Below are 21,022 nucleotides of genomic sequence, written 5' to 3'. Positions count from 1 at the left end.
TCCTAATTTGGGATAAGGGCAAATCTCCAAAAACAGGACATCTAAATATAGCAGAAATTGCTATTCTAAAATTAAACAGAAGTATGCTAGTTTATCTGTTACAGGTTCCTGAGGAAGGTGCTGTTGTTTTATTTAAAATTATTTTTAGTATCAACCATTAGTGGAATTTAGAATCTGAGCTCTTTCGAGAAAGTCACAGCTAAGAAAATATTTAATGAAAAAAAAAATCTCCTGATTAGAAGATTAAGTGACTAGATGCAACTTCTGAAAAAAATAATTACTCATTAACAGTGATTATAAACCAGTGTCTACTGATTAAGAAATACAAAATACATGTATGACTGATCAAGAATGGCTATTTTATAAACCTAAGCATTTCAGCTTGTTTTTGTCTCTTATTTATGGATTAATTTAGATTATATGTAACATTTGGCTTTACGCATCACAGTTTTTAAGGGAGAAACCTGGTTAGTATTGGTAACATATTTATATAATTGTTATAATTAGTTTAGTTCAGCAAACGTTCATTGAGCACCTGTTTGTTCTGTAATGAGAATCTTCATTCTTCTGCGTCATTGGCATCATACATGGAGGCTCTAAGTATCCAGTTAAGAATATGGCAATGGTTCTCAGATAGTTGGATTTTCTTTTCTCTTCTACAGAGAAAAATAAAGTACTTGATATATTATCATATAGCAGACCATACATGTATATTGGCAATATGTGCATACCACACACTTTTAACATATGTCATGACCATATACAATTTAAGTGTCTTCAACTCTTTTTCATACTTGCAAATCCCACTTTTTTTTTTTTTGCATTACAAAGTTATATCTTAATCTGTTTTTATTCCATTCTCACTAGCATACCATTCTATTCCAGACACACAAATCCTCCCTAGGTTAAAAATAGGCTCCTGCTCTGTAAGCATCTGGCCTTATCTGACGGATTAGTGCTGTGAAGTACCTGCCAGTAGAATGATAACTAGATGTGTTGCTAAGGATGCTAGAAGCAGACTTTTTAACAACAATAATGGAAGCCAGAAACAACATCTTCGAAGTGCTGAAGTAAAGCAATTGTTGAGATATAATTTGTGTATTAGGCAAAACTATATTTTAGGAGTTGACTGTCAAAAACCAAGATAATTTACCACTAATAAATCTTTCCTTAGAGAGGGAAGAAGGAAAATTATCCAGTTTTAGATGGAAGATGTAATGATAAGATGATAAAATTAGGAAATATTTAGTAAATCTAGTTCAATAATTTTTGGTGCTTAATGATAATAATAAATTAATGAATTTATAGTATAGTATAATTTATATAATATCTAATGACATATTATTATATATCATAATTTATAATATTATAAAATATAATAATTATTACATGTAATGTTGAGCTTAGGAAAAAGAATAACCTCCAATGGAATGACAATAGAATGTAAAATCAGGAAGCCAGCAATCAGATGTAAAGATTTTATAACCCTTGAATTGACATTTCTTAAATTTAGACCCAAATAAATAATTTCAAAGCAAAGTTTCAAAATGAATCCATTCAAATAAAATAGTCAAAGTGGAAAATAGAATTAAAACAAAACTTCAGTTGATTTAAACAAGAAAAAGAAGAGAAAAAAAGCATAGAGAAAACAGAACAAATAGAGACCAAAAAGTAAGATGTCAGAACAATCACAAGCTAAAATGAACCAAATTTACACCCCTTAACTGGTTTGAGTGCTTTTTTTCTACCCTGCATGCCTCTGTCAGATTAATCTTCTTAAAATGTCTATTTTCCTTCATGCCAATTGACTGAGGTAATTCCCCTTTTGCTTCGCATTGTTTACAGGATAAAGTATAAGCTTCTTAGCCTGGTGCTGGAAATCTTTCATTATGTGGATAAATCTACCCATCTAATCTCTTCTCATCGCACCTCTGTTCCATCTCTCTCTCTAGCCAGGTTAGAGGTTTCAATGTCTTACTAACATAATAGCTTATTTATCTAACACTTTTGCTCATATTGTAGTCTTTTTACACTGATAATCCTGTAGATGCCTAGCCTAAAATAACTAGTGAAAGAGATTTAAAAAATAAGAATCCAAGGGTTTGCAATCCAGTGAAGTAAGCACTAGATCTAAAACCACACAAACTGATTAAATAAATATTTAAGTGACACTCAGGGTACAATCAGGGTTATAGATCAATGGTGTGTGTGTGTTTGTGTGTGTGTGTGTGTGTCTTGCTGTATGAAGAAGTCAGAGTCAAAGCAATGTTCATGGTGGCTATAATCTGTCTTTCAATGAACATTTGATAAAATGTTTTTTTTTTTTTTTCTCTCTCTTGCTTCATGTCTAGGTGTTCAGGTTTATGCATAGTTTTGCATAACCAATGTGAAGTAGCCTCTGAAAACTGAGGTCTTTGACATTTGATCTTCATATCACTAAAATCTGATGTTCAGATTTGGGTTTGGAAGTCTAAATGTCTTTAAAAATCAAAATATCACTATTTGGGAGGTGGGAGGTAAAAATTGATTATTTCTCAATCAGGATTTGAACAGAATATATAAATACAATACCTCTGGCAGGAACTTTAGTATTTTTTTTTAAACTGCATTTTAACTTAAAAAGAAATGATGGGATAACCCCAACATCATCTTTCTTCTCAAGTTAAAGATGAAGCCTGTCATCTTTTCAAATAAGTTTTCGACACTCCGGAGGAGTAACTAGAGAAGATAATTCTAATTTTCATTATTAAAAATACCATGTCTTTTCATTCTCATAGAGCTATTCATTTTCAAAGCACTTTAAAATATATTATTTCATTTACTCTTTCCTAATTTGTTCATTCCACCCTCACCAGAGTCCTAAGGGATTCTTTACCTAGATTATTCCGTCAGCTTCTTTCTTTCCTCTTTTCTTCTTATCCACATGTTCTCAACTAGAACAAATCTCAACTAAAATAAGTCTCTAATAGTTTCTTATTGCTCTTGAGAAATCATTGAAGTAGCCTTATATGTTGGAATCACTTGTGGAACTTTCAAAAAACATCGATGACTGGTTTTTACTCTCAGACCTACGTTTATTCAGAATCCCTGGGGATAGGGCTTAGATATTGTTTTGTTTATTTGTTTGTTTGTTTTCAAATTCCCCAAGTGACTCTAAGGAGGTGCCAGATTTGAAAACACAGCTCTGGCCTCTTGCCCAATCATACGGTCCTGTGTTCTGTGAGATCTAGCCTCCTGGACCTTGGTTTGCTCGCTTCCCTAGTTGACCATCTTCCAGATCTTAAAACTCCTTTTTCTGTGAATGTCTGAAATCTAGCATTTACCTAGTTATTTTTTTCTAAGTATTTTTCTATCTCTGTTTTCCAAATTTTATTCACTGTCAGTAGTTTTACAAGGTATCTCAAGTTGTACAAGCCAGACATGATTATTCTGAGTTTTGCACCTTGTCATCACATGTAGCCAATTAAACACAAACTATACTGATTTTGCAGCCCAAATATCTTTCAAATTCATCAGCTTCTTTGTATCTCTATCCTATCTCAGACTGCAGTCATTTTGCATGTGGACTACTGAAATAAACCCTGAGCTGGTCTCTCACCTCCTTTTCTTCTATGGTCCTTGCAATTCATTGTTCACATAAGCACCACTGAAACTACTGTGAAACAAACGAACAAAATCTTTCATATAAATATCTTTAATGTTCCCTTATTGCTCTTGAGAAATCATTTAAGCAGCCTTGTCAAAACTTGTGTGTTCTGACCTCTAGCAAATTCAGAAATCTTGCTTTGGGCACTATATATTCCTCAATCTATTTATCCTAACTTTCTTTCATTTCTTGAGACAGCCATGCTTCTCTTTCCTTCACACATGCTGCTCCCCTCTCCTCTTGGTTCTCTGTACCTGATAAATTCCTACTCATTCTTCCAAGCTTAACACAAATGCCACTTCTCAAGACCAGGTCAGGACTACCTGCAACATGCTCCAATAGTAGCCCGTCCTTCTTATTGCACTTTTCGCTGTTTTAAGTAAAGAGCCACGTTACTGCTTCTCCGTCTAGATTATAAACTCCGAAATTAAGCAGGAAATCTGTCTCTTTTATTTACCAGTTTATTGCCATGCTTAATATATTACTTGGCACATAAAAGATGCTCAGCATCCGTGCTGAAAGGAAAGAAAGAAAAAAGGAAAGAAAAAGAAAACAAAGAATCACATTAGCAGTGAGGTTGTGCAGAATCAGAAGGGTTGCATGCTTAATTTTTAAGAACTCACATCCATTCTCTCCATTTCAGGGAGGATTAAAAGCAGTGGTGTGGTCAGATGCATTTCAGATGGTTGTCATGATTGTGGGCTTCTTAACGATTCTCATTCAAGGATCAGCTCAAACTGGTGGATTTCACAATGTGTTGGAGCATTCAACAAATGGATCTCGACTCAATATATTTGAGTATGTCCAATGCTACTTCTTCATGTTTTGTAAAGACTTAGCTGCCTAACTTCATCACCCAAAATTATATCACGGCATCAAAGAAACACCTTTGTTCACTTACTTCTTTTTGCTTTGTAGCTTTGATGTAGATCCCCTCAGGCGGCACACTTTTTGGACACTGGCAGTGGGAGGAACTTTTACATACCTTGGGATCTATGGAGTTAATCAGTCAACCATCCAGCGATGTATTTCTTGCAAAACAGAAAAACATGCCAAGCTGTAAGTTATTCATAAAGAAACATTTGTTTTCTCTGCCCTTTATTGGGTACTTATATGCTTCCTAATGTTGTGTGTGTGTGTGTGTGTGTGTGTGTGAGTGTGTGTGAAAGAAAAATTAAAACAAAGAGTCATTGAACCTTTCCAACAATATTTTGAGGCAGGAATTACTAGTCCCATCTCAGCAACAGAGTGGTAGAGCTGGGGTTTGAACCTAAGTTAGTGCCTGGTACATAATGATATCTAATGAATAGTATCTGAATGAATCAATGAAGTGGCTTAAGTTACAACCAAGATAATTAATCCTGTTGAGAATTAAAGTTTATTTCTAATGAGAAATAAATTCATAATGCAAGGGCTTTAACATTCTATACAATTTTGTCGTTGATTTTTCATTTCCTGTATTGACTGGTGAAGTTTTAAAATTGTTTTGGATAATGTATCGATGTCCTCTGTGTGGCTATGGAACCTATATATATTTGTACAGAGTGTACCTCATTCAATCCTCATTAGTTGTATATTAAGAAGTAAGTCACGTGTGTTATACTCTCTTTTACAGATGATATATCTGGCTCATAGTGTTAGTGGCTTGTCTTAGATCACATGGTCGTTAAGAACAATCTTCTGATTCTAGGTCCATTGCTCTTTTCAAAAAGAAATAATTTAGAGAGTTTAATTACTTTGCAATGACTTTCTACCATTTTTAATTTAATCATCCAATTATTTATTACTAAAAGTAAAATAACTTATGTCTACTATGTGCCAGCATTACTATGCTCTGAGCACCTAGCACTGAGTGGGGGAAACAAATAATAGAAAATGAATACATTACACATTTCAGATAATGACAAATACTATAAAGTTATAAAGCTGTATAAAGGGTGGAAACTAATAAGAGAGCAGAGAATGGCTATTTCAGATAAAGATGGTTAGGGAAGCTTCTCTAGGGAATAAAAGCTTAAGTAAAAATCTGAGTAAAAGCTTGAATAGAATTTTCCTAAGTAGAGGGATAGCAAGAGTACAACCAATGCAATGAATAGGAATTGACCACCTTATGTATTGATTGTATCCCCAAAAGGCTCTCTCTAAGTCAAGCCACTCCAAACAAAAATGAACAAATAAAACTCAAAGATAAACATTATTGGAATGCTCCCGAGGGAGTAACTTCTAAGATAAGATCTTTTTCTAATGTAAATAACATAAAATAAAAACTTATGAATGGGATAATTTTTAACATATTTGCTTCATAAATAAATACTTTAAGAGTTTTCTGAAAATCAGGTACATCTGTACAGTATAGGTTTTAAAGGACTTTGAAATAAATATCTGTTCTTACAATTGAATGTGGATGCACCTAATTCTTTTCAAACAATGACTGGATCCAAGAAAATGCCCAGTGTTCTCTTGGCCCCCCTGCAATTCTCTCCAGAATGAGGTTGTTTATTTTCTCAGATCAATGTAAGGCCAGCCTACTTTCAAGTCTTCCCTGAGATTAAGAAAACGAGTAATATTTAGGCTTTAAAAGAACAGTAACAAATACAAAAAAAAATCATAGGATACTGAAAAAACACTCACACTGGAATTAAGCATATCTATGTGTTGTAGAATAAAAATAATTGCTCCAAAAAATATGGGTAAAATGACCTTAGATTTTTCACTCTTTTTATTATCTTAAAAAAAAAAAAACCTAAATGCTAAATTTTATCAAAATTAGTCTCCAAAGTGAATATTTTTCAAAATTTGTCTATGTCTACATTTATCTCCTTATCCCTGTGGAACAAAAGATGTTAAAATGTAAGTTGGCTTTTTGACAGTTTCATGAATTGAGTGGGGAGAACATCATTTGAAGTTACATAATATCAGTGATTATTATGTGAAATTTCATCTAAGAAAATAGATCTCACACATACATTGAGGCTTTGCAGAATAACTAGTTTCAAAAGAAAATATATCAAAAATCTACCTCATTCAAATTTCTTTCTCTTTTTTTTTTTCTTTTCTTTTCTTTTTTTTTTTTTTTAAGCAAAGCAACCCTTGGTTGCCCTCACAGTTTGCAAGGACCTTGTCAGTTTACAGTCCCCTATTTTTTATTTTTAATTTTTACACCTATAGCACCTGATCTTCCTGGGTGGTCTCTCATCCAAGTACTAACCAGGCCCGACCCTGCTTAGCTTCCATTCAAATTTCATAATCAGTCTAAGAATGTAATGTTCTCGACCAAAAAAAAAAAAAAACATAATAAATAAAATATAATAATTCTTGAAGGTTGTAAATTTTATTTTCCAGCAAAAAGGTAAAACATTTTTTACCTGAGTCTTTGATGATGACTTCCCCACACTCTAATATGGCATAGAGGCTACTAAAAGACCCATGTGTTCTTTTTCAGAGCCTTGTACTTTAACTTGTTGGGTCTCTGGATTACTGTGGGGTGTGCCATCTTCTCTGGCTTAATCATGTACTCCTACTTCAAAGACTGTGACCCTTGGACTTCTGGTATCATCTCAGCACCAGACCAGGTACATATTCCCTTGGAGCCTGTGGAATGGCTAGAATGAGCGTGTTTCTGGCCATTGATGGATGATGTGGGGTCTTTCTCTTTTCCACCTGGACATCTAGCTACTTTCCACACCCCAAGGACTCTCCTCTTGGGTGATATCACCACACATTAAGTTATAATATGACAAAGTGAACATGTAAAAAGAAGTCACCTCACTTTGCCATTGAAGACAGGGCCTGAAGCCAGGGCAAGGCTGAGGAGAGAGGAAGATGGACATGAACCTATGGTTTCTGTTGTCAATGGTACCTTTCAATTCTTTTTATATATCTGAAGGTTGATTAATAAAAGCTTTCATCTCAAATTGAACAAAATGACCCTTATTTCTATAATACTGCATCTGTTCATGTCTTCTTATCTCAGCTTAAACAACATTATCCTTTTATACTACATTAAACATGCTCTTAAAAACTTTATTTATGGGGACTATGCTCAGGAGGAGCAATCTCTTTCCCTATATATTCAACTGTCTCACTCTGTTTTCTGGGGTCTTCTTTCCCACAAATTCGCCTACAGAGTAGAACTATAGCACCTATATTCTCTGAAGATCTATTTTAAGCATATATTTTTAGAGTTTAATTGCTAACTCTAAGGGTAAACAGGCAAGAAAATAGCAAACATTACAAACAAAAGACAAATTTTAAAAGTTTCTGAAACTTCTAAAATTCATCCAACCCTTTTTCCTAATATTGACTGTACCTCTTCCCCTCTCCTATAGCTGGACCTCAGATTCATGGAACTGGTTTGATCATTACCTCATTTGCCAGCATGTAACAGCCTTAGTCTACGCAAACTCCTCTATTGTTTATTTTGCATTTTTTTCCTTTTTTTTCACCTTTTTTTTTTTTGGTCTTAAAAAGCTACATTCCCACATTTCGAACACTGCTAGTGAGACCACTAATCCTATGTTGTTTTGCCTCCTCTTCAGCTGATGCCATACTTTGTCATGGAGATATTTGCCACAATGCCCGGATTTTCAGGACTCTTTGTGGCTTGTGCCTTCAGTGGAACTCTGAGGTTAGTATTGACAAAACTGCTGTGATGATAATAATGATGACAACCAGGATGAAAGGGTGGTAGTAATAGTGAATAGTCAGTATTTACTGAGTACTTACTGTGTGTCAACTTCCCTGACACACAGCTGAATGCTTTATTTGTATTTGCTCAATAGTTGTCACACACACACACACACACACACACACACACACATATATATATATAGCTCATGTTATCATCAGTTTGCAGATATGGAAACTAAAATTTAGCAAAATAAATAACTTACCCATGGTGACATAGTAGACTGCAGAGGCAGGATGAAAACCTGGGTCTGCCCATATGCTAGACCTCTCTGTTTATTTTCTCAACCTTTTTCCATGCCAGCTGCCCTCACAATTTCACATCACTTTCACACAAGACAGCCCACTCTCATGGCATTTACTATTCAGTTGCAATGTATTTCTGCAGATCTATCCTTTGCAATCCATAACCCCCATCTTCAATAGCACACTCAGGTAGCTAATAACTTTCATCCCCCACATGTAAACATTATTCTAAATAAAAAATTATTCATATATTTATTCTGACAAATATTTTAGAAGGTCTATATTATGCCAGTCACAGTCGGTGACAGTGGAGATACTTCAGAGAATGCAGACACTGATGTAAGCATTGCGCTCAGAAAGAGCTGACATTCTAATTTACAAGGAATATGAATAATATACTTGTAAACAAAATAAACAAGATACTGTTTGATAACGTAAAATAGTTTAAAGGAAATTACAGCGATATCCTTGAGATTGGTGAGGCCTGTGGGTTCGATTTTTAATAGGGTCTTTAGGGACCTCCTCTTTGAGTATATGACATTTGTATTGAGATCTAAAGGATGCAGAGAAGCCAGCTATGTGACGGGCACAGGCAGGAAGCTTTACAGGCAGTGAGGAGAGCAAATTCCAAAGACCCAAGAGAGAAATTATATGGAGTATTTTAAGAACAAGGAGAAGAGCTGAAGCCAAATGAACTGGGAGGAGAGCAGATGGGGATGAGTTTGAAGTGTGAGCAGGCATCAGATCATGCAGAGCCTTCATGAAATGGTAAAGAATTTGAACTTCAAATTAAGAGAAGGCATTAAAACTTTTGGAGTAAGGGACCGAGCAATGTCATACAATTGAAAACTGTTTTCTAGGTGGAGAAAAAACTATAATAAAAGCATGAGTGATGAAAATGAGTGATCAGTTAGGAGGTATTTGCCTTTATTGAGACAAGAGATGATAGTGACTTGGAGAAGGGTAAGGGCAACAGTATTGAAAGCAATATACTAAAACGTTAAGACAGGATCATTACTTCCCTTTAAGCCAGACCTTCTGCTTTTATGAATCAGAAATTCAGCTGGTGGGAAAAGTCTTATTTCCCTTCCTGGACCTCAAATGCAAAGAATCAGTCATAGGATAGAGAAGAGTCAAAATTCAAACAATATCAGGGGATAAAAGTAAAAACTTTTATCTTATTCCTTAAATCCCTTGTCTCACTCCACAGAATTAACCACTCACTAATGAATCAGAAAATTTCTTTGCTTACGTGAACATATATACCTTTTAGCATATAGAAAATAGATTATGTTTTATATACTGCTTCATTTCTTTAAGTTAATATCATTTAGAAATCTTGCATATCATTAGACCTAATTTAATTCTTTTTCTAATCTACTATAATTTAATTGATCATTCTTTAACATAAGGCATAATAACAATGCTTATGTCTTAGCTCATTTTTGTTGCTATAACAGAATATCATAGATTGGGTGGCTTATAAACAATGGAAATTTATTTCTCACAGTTCTCAAGGCTAGGAAGTCAGACTCAGGCACCAGTAGATTCGGTGTCTGGTAAAGCCCCATTCTCTGGTTCCAATATAGCTGTCTTTCTGCTGTATCCTCACATGGTAGAAGGGATGGTGGAGCTCTGTGGGGTCTCTTTCATAAAGTCACTAATCTTATTTAGGAGAGCTCTACCTTCATGACCTAACCATGTTCCAAAAGCCCCACCTCCGAACACCATCACACTGTGCATTGGGCTTCAATGTATGAGTTTTGGCAGAACACAAACATTGAGTCCATAGCATACTACGTGGTATAGCTTTGTGAAATTGTGCAAGGTTATATGTAGATTACAGTCTAAGAACTGGAGTTATTGTGTCAAAACACATATTCATTTAAACTTTTCATGGACATTGCTAAATTGATCTCTAAAAATGTGTATCATTTTACACACTGAAAAGAAAATCGGTAGAGTGCCTCTTTCCTCGATACAACCACTAATACTGGGTACTATGAAACTATTAAACTTGCCATTTTGATAGTTAAAAAATAGTAATTAATTTAAATATAAATTCCCTTGATCATAGTGGACTTGGCTAACTTTCCCTACTTTCATTGGCCATTAGTATTTTTTTTTGTAAAATGCCAATTTATTTTGTTACTTTTTTCTTTTGAGTTTTTCTATTATCTGTCTGTCTGTCTACCTGTCTACCTGCCTACCTACCTTCCTATCTCTCTCTCTATTTATATAAAAGAGCTTATTGACATATGTCTTATTTTTCGCATTTGTCCTTTATGTATTTACTTTATTGATGGCAATTTTGAGTATGTAGAACTTTAATTTTATATTAATAAATTATTTTACATTATTGTTTCTGGGTTAATATTGCTCTCAGAAAGGTTTTTCCGTTTCTTGATTATAAGTAATTATCCAGACACCATTTATATTTATGCTCTTATTAAATGTTAAAATTATTAAATCATCTAGACTATACATATGACATAAGGACCTTTTTCCTTATTTTCCTTCTATGGTTGCCACTGTTCCATCATTATTATTATTTATTTATTTATTTTTAGCAAGGAAAAAAGCATCTTTTAACCACTGACTTTAAAAGCTATTTTTAGTACAGCCTATATTCTTCTATGTATTTGGGTCTTTTTCTTGATTCTTTTCTATACTCCTTTGATCTATCTGTCTACAGCTATATCAATACTAACAATTTTAGTGACGGTGCTTTAAAATATGATTTAATACCTATTAGGTTCATACTTATTTATTACATTTTTGTTACAGACTATTCTTCCTATCTATTTTTTTCTAATTATTTTCAGTTAATTCTTTAGTATTTGATTATACTGAAATCACGATATTTGCAAATATTTTTATGTTTTTCTCTTCTTTTCTAATAATTTCACTTTCATGTTGATTTTTGTATGTTATAGTGTTTTGAGAACAATGAAAAACAGTGAAAAGATAGTAAAAATCCTGTTTTGTTATTTACTTTAAAGGGAATTATTCTTAAATCTTACCATTAAACATGAATTTTGATTTTGACTTGTAAAGTATTATTTATATTTTAAAATATTTGAAGTTTTAAACAGTATAAAAAAGAACAAAAATGCATTTATTTATTTTACTTTTAGAAAATATTCTTATCAGGGAGAATATTAGATTTTGGTAAAATTTTGGCATTTTTGAAATGGGTATTTAAAAAAAATTTTAACATTTAACATAGTATAAATATATTGACACATTTCCAAAATAGCAATCCATTTGAATTCATATAATGACTGTAACTTTAATTTTAATTTAGTGTACTCTTGAACTATCTTTATCGATACTCTTTTTAGAATGCTATCACAAATACAAAGTGATATTGTTCTGTGACATTGATATTAAGATCTCAAGGAAACTAAGGACAGAAACAATGAACACTAGAGGATTAAACACAAGTAGGAGGGACACTCTAGCTTTCGCTTTGTTTTTCTCTACAGACTTCATTTATTTATTTTTCTCTTACTCTAAAGCTGACTGGTAAAATATAGCTGTCAACAAATTAAATCCTCCATAAGGGAATGATCAACTCATTAGAGCTCAACTTCAAAAATTCCAAGAAAAGGACACCCTAGAGAGTATGTATTTAGAGAGATTACTTCTGCTACAATGTTAAGGAAGGTGTTGGGTTAGGGAAAGGGAAAGACAAGAGTGGGGGGTAGAATAAAGAGATGGTAATTGAGGGGTAGGGGGAAGAAAAAAAATTTCTACCATCTTATAGCAGTTTTAGAATTTGAGAAATTGATGTGTAGGTAATACACCTGACTCCAAAAGCAACCAAGTGGAAGTTCTATAAATCTGATTCTTCTGGGCCAAATTCAGCTTTTTGTTCCCTTCTTCTCAATGGATTCAAGGGTTAATCCCAATGTTTGAAAATTTCATGTGATGAATTTTGAGATGTATCTGTTGAAAACATGGGACCTCCTTTTATTTGATCATCTGCTTTTCTTATTTGACTTCCATGGAGCTGCAGCAGATAGAACATAGATATTATAGGAAATGTATACCAGATCTTGATTCTTGGGAAACAAGAATGGTACCCCAAAGTACTTAGAGTTTCAATTCTCAGGAATGGGTCTTGGGAAGTTCATACTTGTTCTATCTATCATTTAGGGAAGGAACTTCTCATTAGCCGTTGCATGCCTAGTGTCCAGAATGAATAAATAGATGCATGAGTGATATTAAGGAATTAATTAACTATTAACGAATAGCCCAGTGTACTGACACCTGGGTTAAAGTAGTCACTACTTCCTGTTTCAAGTCCAGCCTAACTTACACACACAAACACACATGCACACATAATCTCTCTGCTACTGCTTGCTAACTCGTTTAACATCTTGTGAAAGCCTAGCTTCTTCAGTGGAGTTTGTATAAGAACAGAAATAGCATTAAGCACAGAAGGAGTGAGTAGACAGGCCAAGTAATTCCCCTGGAATCCCCAAATAAGGATATATGTTTGTATCATTTTTTTTCCTAGAGCCCTGCCTCACCATGCTGGTGTCTTAGTTTTATTTAGCTTGGACTGTGTTCTCCCTTTTCTCTCCCTATAGCACCGTGGCTGCCAGCATTAATGCCTTAGCAACAGTGACCTTTGAGGATTTCATCAAGAGCTGTTTTCCCCATCTCTCCGATAAGCTGAGCACTTGGATCAGTAAAGGCTTATGTAGGTACAGCTTGTGAATTTTCTATTCCATATCATGAAATATTTCTGTGGCATGCATCAAAATCCTGCACATGCTATTCAGGACACACATACAGGCACAAAAACACACTGAGATACACAAGGAATCTCACATATAGATTCTTACACTTACAAAGACACTAGGAGGGTACCAGGAAAGATCAGCTAGTTTACCATTCACTTATCTTATTTTTGACACTCTTGAGCTCACCCTACATGCCAGATTCATCACATCAACATCACTATTTATTAATCATATTAGTTCCTCTAAATGGGAAAATGTTCTGATCATTATGGCAAGTTATTTTGTCTAATAAAGCCAAATTCTTTTAGAAAGAATCCTTTAGATATAATCCTTAAGAATGTATCCTTTAGATATAATCCTTTAGAATAATTGCCTCTTGCTTAATCGTACAATTGCATATTACATTTATAATCTTGGAGTACTTATCATCTTGAAGTATAGTTTTACAAAGTTTACTTTTTTAAGTATAAACAAATTTTATGCTTATTTAGTTATAGAAAATGTAGATAATTGGAGAAAAATATATGTACTTTTTAAATAGTCAAATTTATCTAATTTTGTTCCTGGTTGTTGTTTTTTCCAGCATTTTATAGTGAGCATTTTCTGCATCATATATGTATTTTTTAAAAACTTTTATTGAATAATTGCTTAATATTTAACTAAATGGCTTATTTCTTCAGTTTTATGTTAGTTACTTTTTGAATTCTTTTACATTTTTTGTAACATTGTAGTGAAACACATATACATAAATCTTTGACTGCATCTATAATTTTATTTTTTTGAATAAACTTTAAAAATAAATTACCAGGTCAAATAAACAAATTAATTGAGAGTTCTTGGTAAATATTAAGAAAAATAGTTCTAACAAGGTTCAATTAATATTTATATGTGGCAGCAGTGAGTAGCGACATTTTTCTCTATGTACTTTATATTAATATTTTTTAAAATTAGTCAAATTTAATGGGCAAAATAACATCATATTTCTGCTTTAATTTATATTTTTTTGATTTATAGTGAATTTGAACATTTTTAAATTGATAATCATTTGTATATTTTTATGAAAATTTAGTTTATGTTTATTTGTTAATGAGATAATAGAAATTTTGTTTGTAAAAGTTCTTCACATGTAAATGTGGTTTTTATATATTGCAGAATGTGTCCCAGAGTTTTTAAACTACATTTTTATGTGCATAGTTTTATATTTGATCAAATATAGGATTTTTTACTATTTCATCAAATTTTTTATGCTTATAAATTTCTTCCTATTCAAAATCAATTATATATTTTTTATATTTTTTAGATTGTAAATAAATTTACATTTTGTATTTAATATTTGATAATTTAAATTATTTGATTTATGATTTATGATGGGGATCTAAATTTTTTCTCTCTATAGCCAATTTTATCATTATCATTAATCCAATAGTCTTCAATAGTTTTTAATATTTTTAGTAATAAAATACAATATAAAATTCTTTCGACTCTAAGGATTTGCTTCATATTATATACTTATTTTCATTAAATTATTTCTCAATCGCAAGACTAATACCATCTTGTTTTATATCATAGTTTTATAGCATTTTATTTAAAAAGTATCTGGTAGAACAATTCCTGTCACTTTTTTTAGTTTAAAATTTTTTCTATTGTTAATTTCAAACAATTTTTTTTGGCTATGTATATTTATTAAGTCTCTCAGGTTAACTTTAAAATAACTTATTGCATGCCACTGAGCTACACTCTCTCCCATCCTAATGAGTTTGCTTTACACCTAAAAATGTATTTCGGAAGAACAGACATCTTTATAAGCTTTCCACCTAGCAAAAGTATTTATTTTTCCCATTTAATAATATCATATTTTCTATCCTACATGTTAATTATAATCATGTCTTCCTCCTTCTCCTCCTTCTCCTCCTCTTCATTTATTGATATTGTGAATGGGTTGCCTTCCTCATAATATCTTCTAAACTGTTTATTATCAATGTGGAAAAGCTATAGCTTTTTGTTTTTGTTTTATAAAGCACGTATCTAGCTATTTATCCAACTCTCATTAATTTAAAAATTTTTAATTGATTTTCTAGTTAGTGTATTATTGCCTACAAGTGGTAGTTTTAATGTCTTATTCTTAAATGTTCTTATAATTTGCGTTGTTTGTTCTCCATATCCTTCACTTTTTCTTTTAATTTTATAAGTTTTTTCTATTCTGTATACTTAAAGAACTTAAATTTTTTCTCAATGTTACTTTGAGTTATCCACAAAGTAAAGTTTTTAATAATAATAATTTAAATACTGCTACTGTATTTTGTTCCTTAGAGTTTATTATAAAAATTAAATCATACAATAAAGTTTAAAGACTTTTATCATAAGGTCCCATAAATATAGCACCTAGATTCTCCATTAATATTTTCCCAAACTTGCTTTTTCACATATCCATTTAGCTCTCTCACCATCCATTAACGCATTCTATTTTTGAAACATTTAAAATAAATTTCAGATGTCAATATACTTCTGCCTAATTATTTTAGTATTATGTTATTAACTAGAATTCAATGTCTGTTTAAAGTTGTTGTTTTTTTTAATGTAAAATTTACCTACAATGAAGTGGACAAATGTTAAGTATACATTTGCTGATTTTTGATAAATTCATATACCTGTGTGACCCAGCTTTTAAAGATGTAAATCATTACCATAACCAGGGAAAGTTCTGTCTTGCTCATTCCAGTTAATCCTTGTTCCTACTCTCCTCCAGATCAATTATCGTGTTTTTTATTTCCTTGTAGTCTTTCCTTGGATTCATCTTCACCTAAGCATACCTGTGTTGTACCCTGTCCTGTTGATTTTTTCGTCTCATTTCTTTTCTCTTGACCTGGACTTGTTTACCTTATTGAGTCAATATGTTTTTGCATTACATTGAGATTGCCAAACAGTTTCTAAATACTTTTTTTTTTCAGATCCTTAAGATAAATTATTTCCAGAAAGCTTACTCTTTATTTGAGCTTTTAGGTTGATATATTTATTCCTTTGTTTGACAACATTTTACCTTCCTTTTTTATTCTTCTTTTTACTAATGTTTAAAAAGGAGGAAGCAATGCTGACCACATCTTTGTTAATGGGGTAGTTGAATTATCTGTATTCTATTTACTATCTTGCATAATGAGTTAGACATAAAAGTTGGTGGATGGGTATTACTCCCCATAAAATTCTCAATGTCTAGCAAATATTCATGATGCATATTCTGGATTGAGGCAGGAGTTTCTTTTAGGCCTATGATTTATTGTCTGATCCTCTGAGCTAATGTAGGAGTGGGAAAATCCACAGCATTTGCTGCAAGTAAGGAGCCTTCTTTCCCGCCCACATTTACTGCTTTGTCTGTGGGTCCACGCACTCTAAGTTTCTATGGAATGTCTACCAATTTCCCTTAAACTTCCTGCCTTGCAATTTGATGAAGGTATAAAGATTTTGGGAGGGTGAGCTGAATTAATTTCTAGTCAACACAAAAAGTGCAGAAACTCTCGATTGAGGGATGGCTGCCTGGAATTTCATTTGAACAGATACTTTTTGGCCCAGGAAGAAGGTAATCATTAGTAGAGAGAAAACATGTTTTTTGTTCATTTCTTCAGAAAAGTGGAGTTCTCCTTACTCATAAAGCATACAGAATCAAGGGAAAACACTGTTTTCTGCAAGCTAATCTATTAATTTTAAAGATAACAGAAACAATGTTAAACTTCTAAAATGTGTTTATTGATCGAACTCCGTTTTTGGTGTTGTGAGTTTCCTTATTTTTCTGTGTCTTATTAAGAAGTCGGAAAGTACAGCATCAAAAGTTGCTAGCTTGATTTAATTTTGAGTGAATCCCTGATAATAAATATCATGAATATCATGTACTAAACCTGAAATAAAATAATAATAATAATAATAACAATAATAATAATGTAAACACATAGTACTTGCTATGTATCAGGCACTGTTGGATAAATTTATTTATTTATATATAGTCCCTTTCTAAGATGCGAGATCTTTGGACAGAAATCAAGTTCTGATGTTATAGCACTGGCATCTAGCAATGTGCTTGATATTGTCAGTACTCAGTAAAATTGAATTAATAGTCACATTCAGATATTCAGCTGAGACACAATTTCTAAAACAACGGGGAAACCATTTTCTCTCTGTTTTTGTTGCTGCATCTCTGTCTATATCTGTCTCCAATTCTTTGTCTCTCTCTCTCTCTCTCTTTCTCTCTCTCTCTCTCTCTCTTATTTAGTTTATGGGTAATCAATGGGCATTGAATGTATTTTTAAGGTGATTTTTTTAAACAAAGATGTACTAAAAGAATTATTTTTTAAAAGATGGTTTAAAAGAAGGCATTATCTTTAAAAGAAGATTATGAAATATATGCTGATCATTCAGCAAGATCCTGTGATAGTAGAGGTACAGTGCAAGATGCTTCAGAGCATGGCACCCTGATGATGCTTATGGTTCTCCAACATAGATATGTAAGCAAGTAATTCATTATGCAATATACTAAGGGCCATAAGGATTGTATAAATAAAGCACTAAGGGAAGAGACCAGACAAACTTTTAAGATTTGCGAAGACTATTGCGTAAAATGCATAGATATTTAACAATTTTCAAGATGAGAAACTATCTAACTCCCAGAGAGTTTAATAATTTCTTCAGTTGAATGCTGGTGCATAGTCCAATAGAAATTAGTTCCTGCTAATTTAGTCTGGATTAGCCTAGACCCATGCCCTTTCCACAGTTTCATGCTGCTTCCACATGACAGCTTTCTTCTTAAATCTTAGAGGGAAAACTACTCAACAGTAGATTCCAGCTCATTCCTCCTGACCTAGGAAAGCATGTCCCTGGGACAAAAATCTCCTAAATGTCCTTCTTGGGGCTCATGATGGCTGAGTGGGAGGACATTTCTCATGCACACCTCTTCCAATAAAGCTTATATCAGAGACAGTCTTGGGCAAGCACTAAAGGAAACTCTCAAAGCCAGCTCGGATGATGGTAACATGTTTTCTTTCTTTCAGGTATCTTATTTGGTGTGATATGCACTTCCATGGCTGTGGCTGCATCCCTCATGGGGAGCATTTTACAGGTAGGTAATCAATGAGAGAAAAAGACGCATTTGATTTCATAGCAACTTTTTACCCATTTTCTTTTCAATAGAAAAGAAAACCATTTTGCCTGTTCCTCCAAGTCATTCTTCGATACCAGGTCCAAATTAAATATACATGTTAAAATTCAACCAAAATTACTTTCAGAAGGGGGAACTATTAAAAACTAATGATGGGACTTAGTGACAGGTACACTATAATAAAATGAAAACTCTTAAAATTCAGCCTGGGAATTTATGATCCTGAAATAAAAGTAGGAATGATAATTATAATAGTAAAAACAAAAAATAACAACTGACATAAATGGAGTATTTATTATATTCTAGGTACAGACCCAAGTGTATTACCTCATTTAATCTTCATCATTTTTTTAAGATGTAGTATGGTTAATATACTCATTTTACAGATGAAGAAACTAAAATGTAGAGAGGTGAAGTAATGGTCCCAAAGTCACATAACTAAAGAGTGGTAAAGCTGGGTTATGACTCACCCATTGTCTACCTGCTAACCAGGCTGGACTGCTTCCCATATGTCCAACTCTCAGTTCCAAAAAATGTCAGCACTAGAAGAAGCCTTAAGGGTAATGTTTTTCATTTTGTAGATGATTACAGAAAAGAGAAAAAAATATCTTGCTCAAATTCTCACCGGCAAGTTGGTGAGGTTTGTCTTTATTGATTTCAGCAGCATCTTTTAAGGTTTATTTTTCCTTCATTCATAGAGATTACATTTCCAAGTTGTCTCTGATGCTTTGTCCCCTATTGCTTTCTCACCTGTATTCAAATATTAATTACCTTTAAGGAAGTATCATCATGTTCAATTTAGTGAAAATCATGAAATTGTTTCCACTAGAGATATATGCATTTTAAGCTTATTTGCTATTGAGGTATGTAGAGCTCAAGAAAGACAAGGATGCCTCCAAGACTGGCTTACGGTGAAGAAGGTGTTTTGAGTGATGGTCTTTCTCTTCTTGTCATTATCCAGACAAGAATGTTGAGTCCACATTCTGGGTTGTTTAAAATGCGTGCCCCCTACTTTACAGTTTAGGATATGCTGATAGGCAAGAAATGAAAACTCCGAGTTTTTGTTTCCTGAGAAAGGTATTTGTCTGAAAGATGGCCCTCTCATTTCTCTGAACATGTCTGAATAGACAGGTGCAGAAAGGCAACTATAATTCCTCTATTTAATTTTCCAAACAGCTTCACTATATTTAATGAATACAGTGGAACAGCATTCATATTCACCTTTTACATATGGAAAGATGAAATTCAAGTGCCATAGGTGTGAGGGATAGAACCAGGTTTAATTTCATGTTTACAAAACCAATCCATATTCACAGTGTGTGTTTTTGAGTGGTGCTAGGGACATACAGCTTGATGCTACTTAAAGGAAGGCTTTTTCAATATTTTAGTTTAGGATTTTACCAAGTGTGTTCTGGAGACCTTCATCCTGTGAAATGTTCCAAGAGATAAAAGTCAAAGACTTTTTGGGACATGCTGCACACTACATTCCCTTTTTAGAAATCTCCAGCATTTATTAACGTATTAAAGTTCTGGGAAGACCTAGAGTAAAGAAATATATGACCATAGAACCTTTTGTGGGGAGAGGGAAGAGACAGGGAGAAGAGGCAGGAAACGGCAGCAAAGAACTGTTAACTAGTGATTTGCAGAGCTCCCTTTGGGAAAGGCCATTCTGTCCATCATGAGCTAGTTCTGCTAAGGGCTATGATAACTTTCAGGCCATTCTTATCTCTATTTAACGAAGTGCTTTCTAGATCTCAAAACAGTTCAACAATCAAATGACGAGCCTCAGGAATCAGAAAGCTCACTAACGGATAAGTAATAACGACAATATCAGAAGATAATAATAATATTAGATAACTTATCATGTGTTCCGGATTGCTCAGTCACCATTTTGAGCTTTCTCTTGGATTCTACATTGGAATACTCACCAAAAAAACAAAACAGACATACAAACAAAAAACAGAAAGCAAGTATGAGAATTTCTACTTGACATATGAGAAAGCTAAGGCACAGCAAGGTAACCCCAACCCCCAAACACATGTTTTAGTCATTCCCCCAACTTTCAGGAATGGCTTAGATGAGCTTTAAATTTCTCCAATAAAATATGCTAATGACAACAGAAATAAAGATAAAAATTAAGATTAGTTAGTTTTTCACACTACGGAAATATATATTTTTTAAATCTAGAAACTTTCAGATTATTTTTTTCTCTCTATTATGTAAGACCTGTTCTTCCTGAAGCACATTGACTAGTGAGTGTCTAAGAGATTTTTAATTTTGCCCCCCCACCCCTCATCAGGGGGAAATAAGCATCTTTCTTAAGTTATTGAGTCTCTCATGTAAGAGTGAGTAAGTCTTCCAAATTCAGCAACCACAGCAACTATGAATTAATGCTATCAATTAGCAGAGACAATATCAAGAATATTAAATTAAGTATCTACACTGGGGAAAAGTATCAACTTTAATCTTATCTGCCTCTATCTTGTCCAAGACTTATCTGTGGCATTAACTTCCCTAAAAATCACCCTAGGAAAACCATCATAACAATGC

The 21,022-nt window shown here is 33.1% G+C and overlaps 1 protein-coding gene across 1 annotated transcript in view; it reads left to right on the top strand.

Annotated features, from left to right (window-relative positions):
• SLC5A12 (solute carrier family 5 member 12) overlaps window positions 1-21,022 on the top strand; it is a 42,617-nt gene that overhangs the window by 8,759 nt on the left and 12,836 nt on the right. Inside the window, exons 5-10 of the mRNA XM_016147428.2 lie at window positions 4,290-4,444; window positions 4,565-4,705; window positions 7,089-7,218; window positions 8,185-8,273; window positions 13,177-13,289; window positions 18,366-18,433. Of these exons, the coding sequence (XP_016002914.2) occupies window positions 4,290-4,444; window positions 4,565-4,705; window positions 7,089-7,218; window positions 8,185-8,273; window positions 13,177-13,289; window positions 18,366-18,433 (696 nt within the window). The remainder of the gene's footprint in view (window positions 1-4,289; window positions 4,445-4,564; window positions 4,706-7,088; window positions 7,219-8,184; window positions 8,274-13,176; window positions 13,290-18,365; window positions 18,434-21,022) is intronic.

The sequence above is a fragment of the Rousettus aegyptiacus genome, unplaced genomic scaffold, assembly GCF_014176215.1.
Source record: "Rousettus aegyptiacus isolate mRouAeg1 unplaced genomic scaffold, mRouAeg1.p scaffold_m13_p_5, whole genome shotgun sequence".
Lineage (NCBI taxonomy): Eukaryota > Metazoa > Chordata > Mammalia > Chiroptera > Pteropodidae > Rousettus > Rousettus aegyptiacus.
This window is presented reverse-complemented; position numbering and strand designations above follow the sequence as displayed.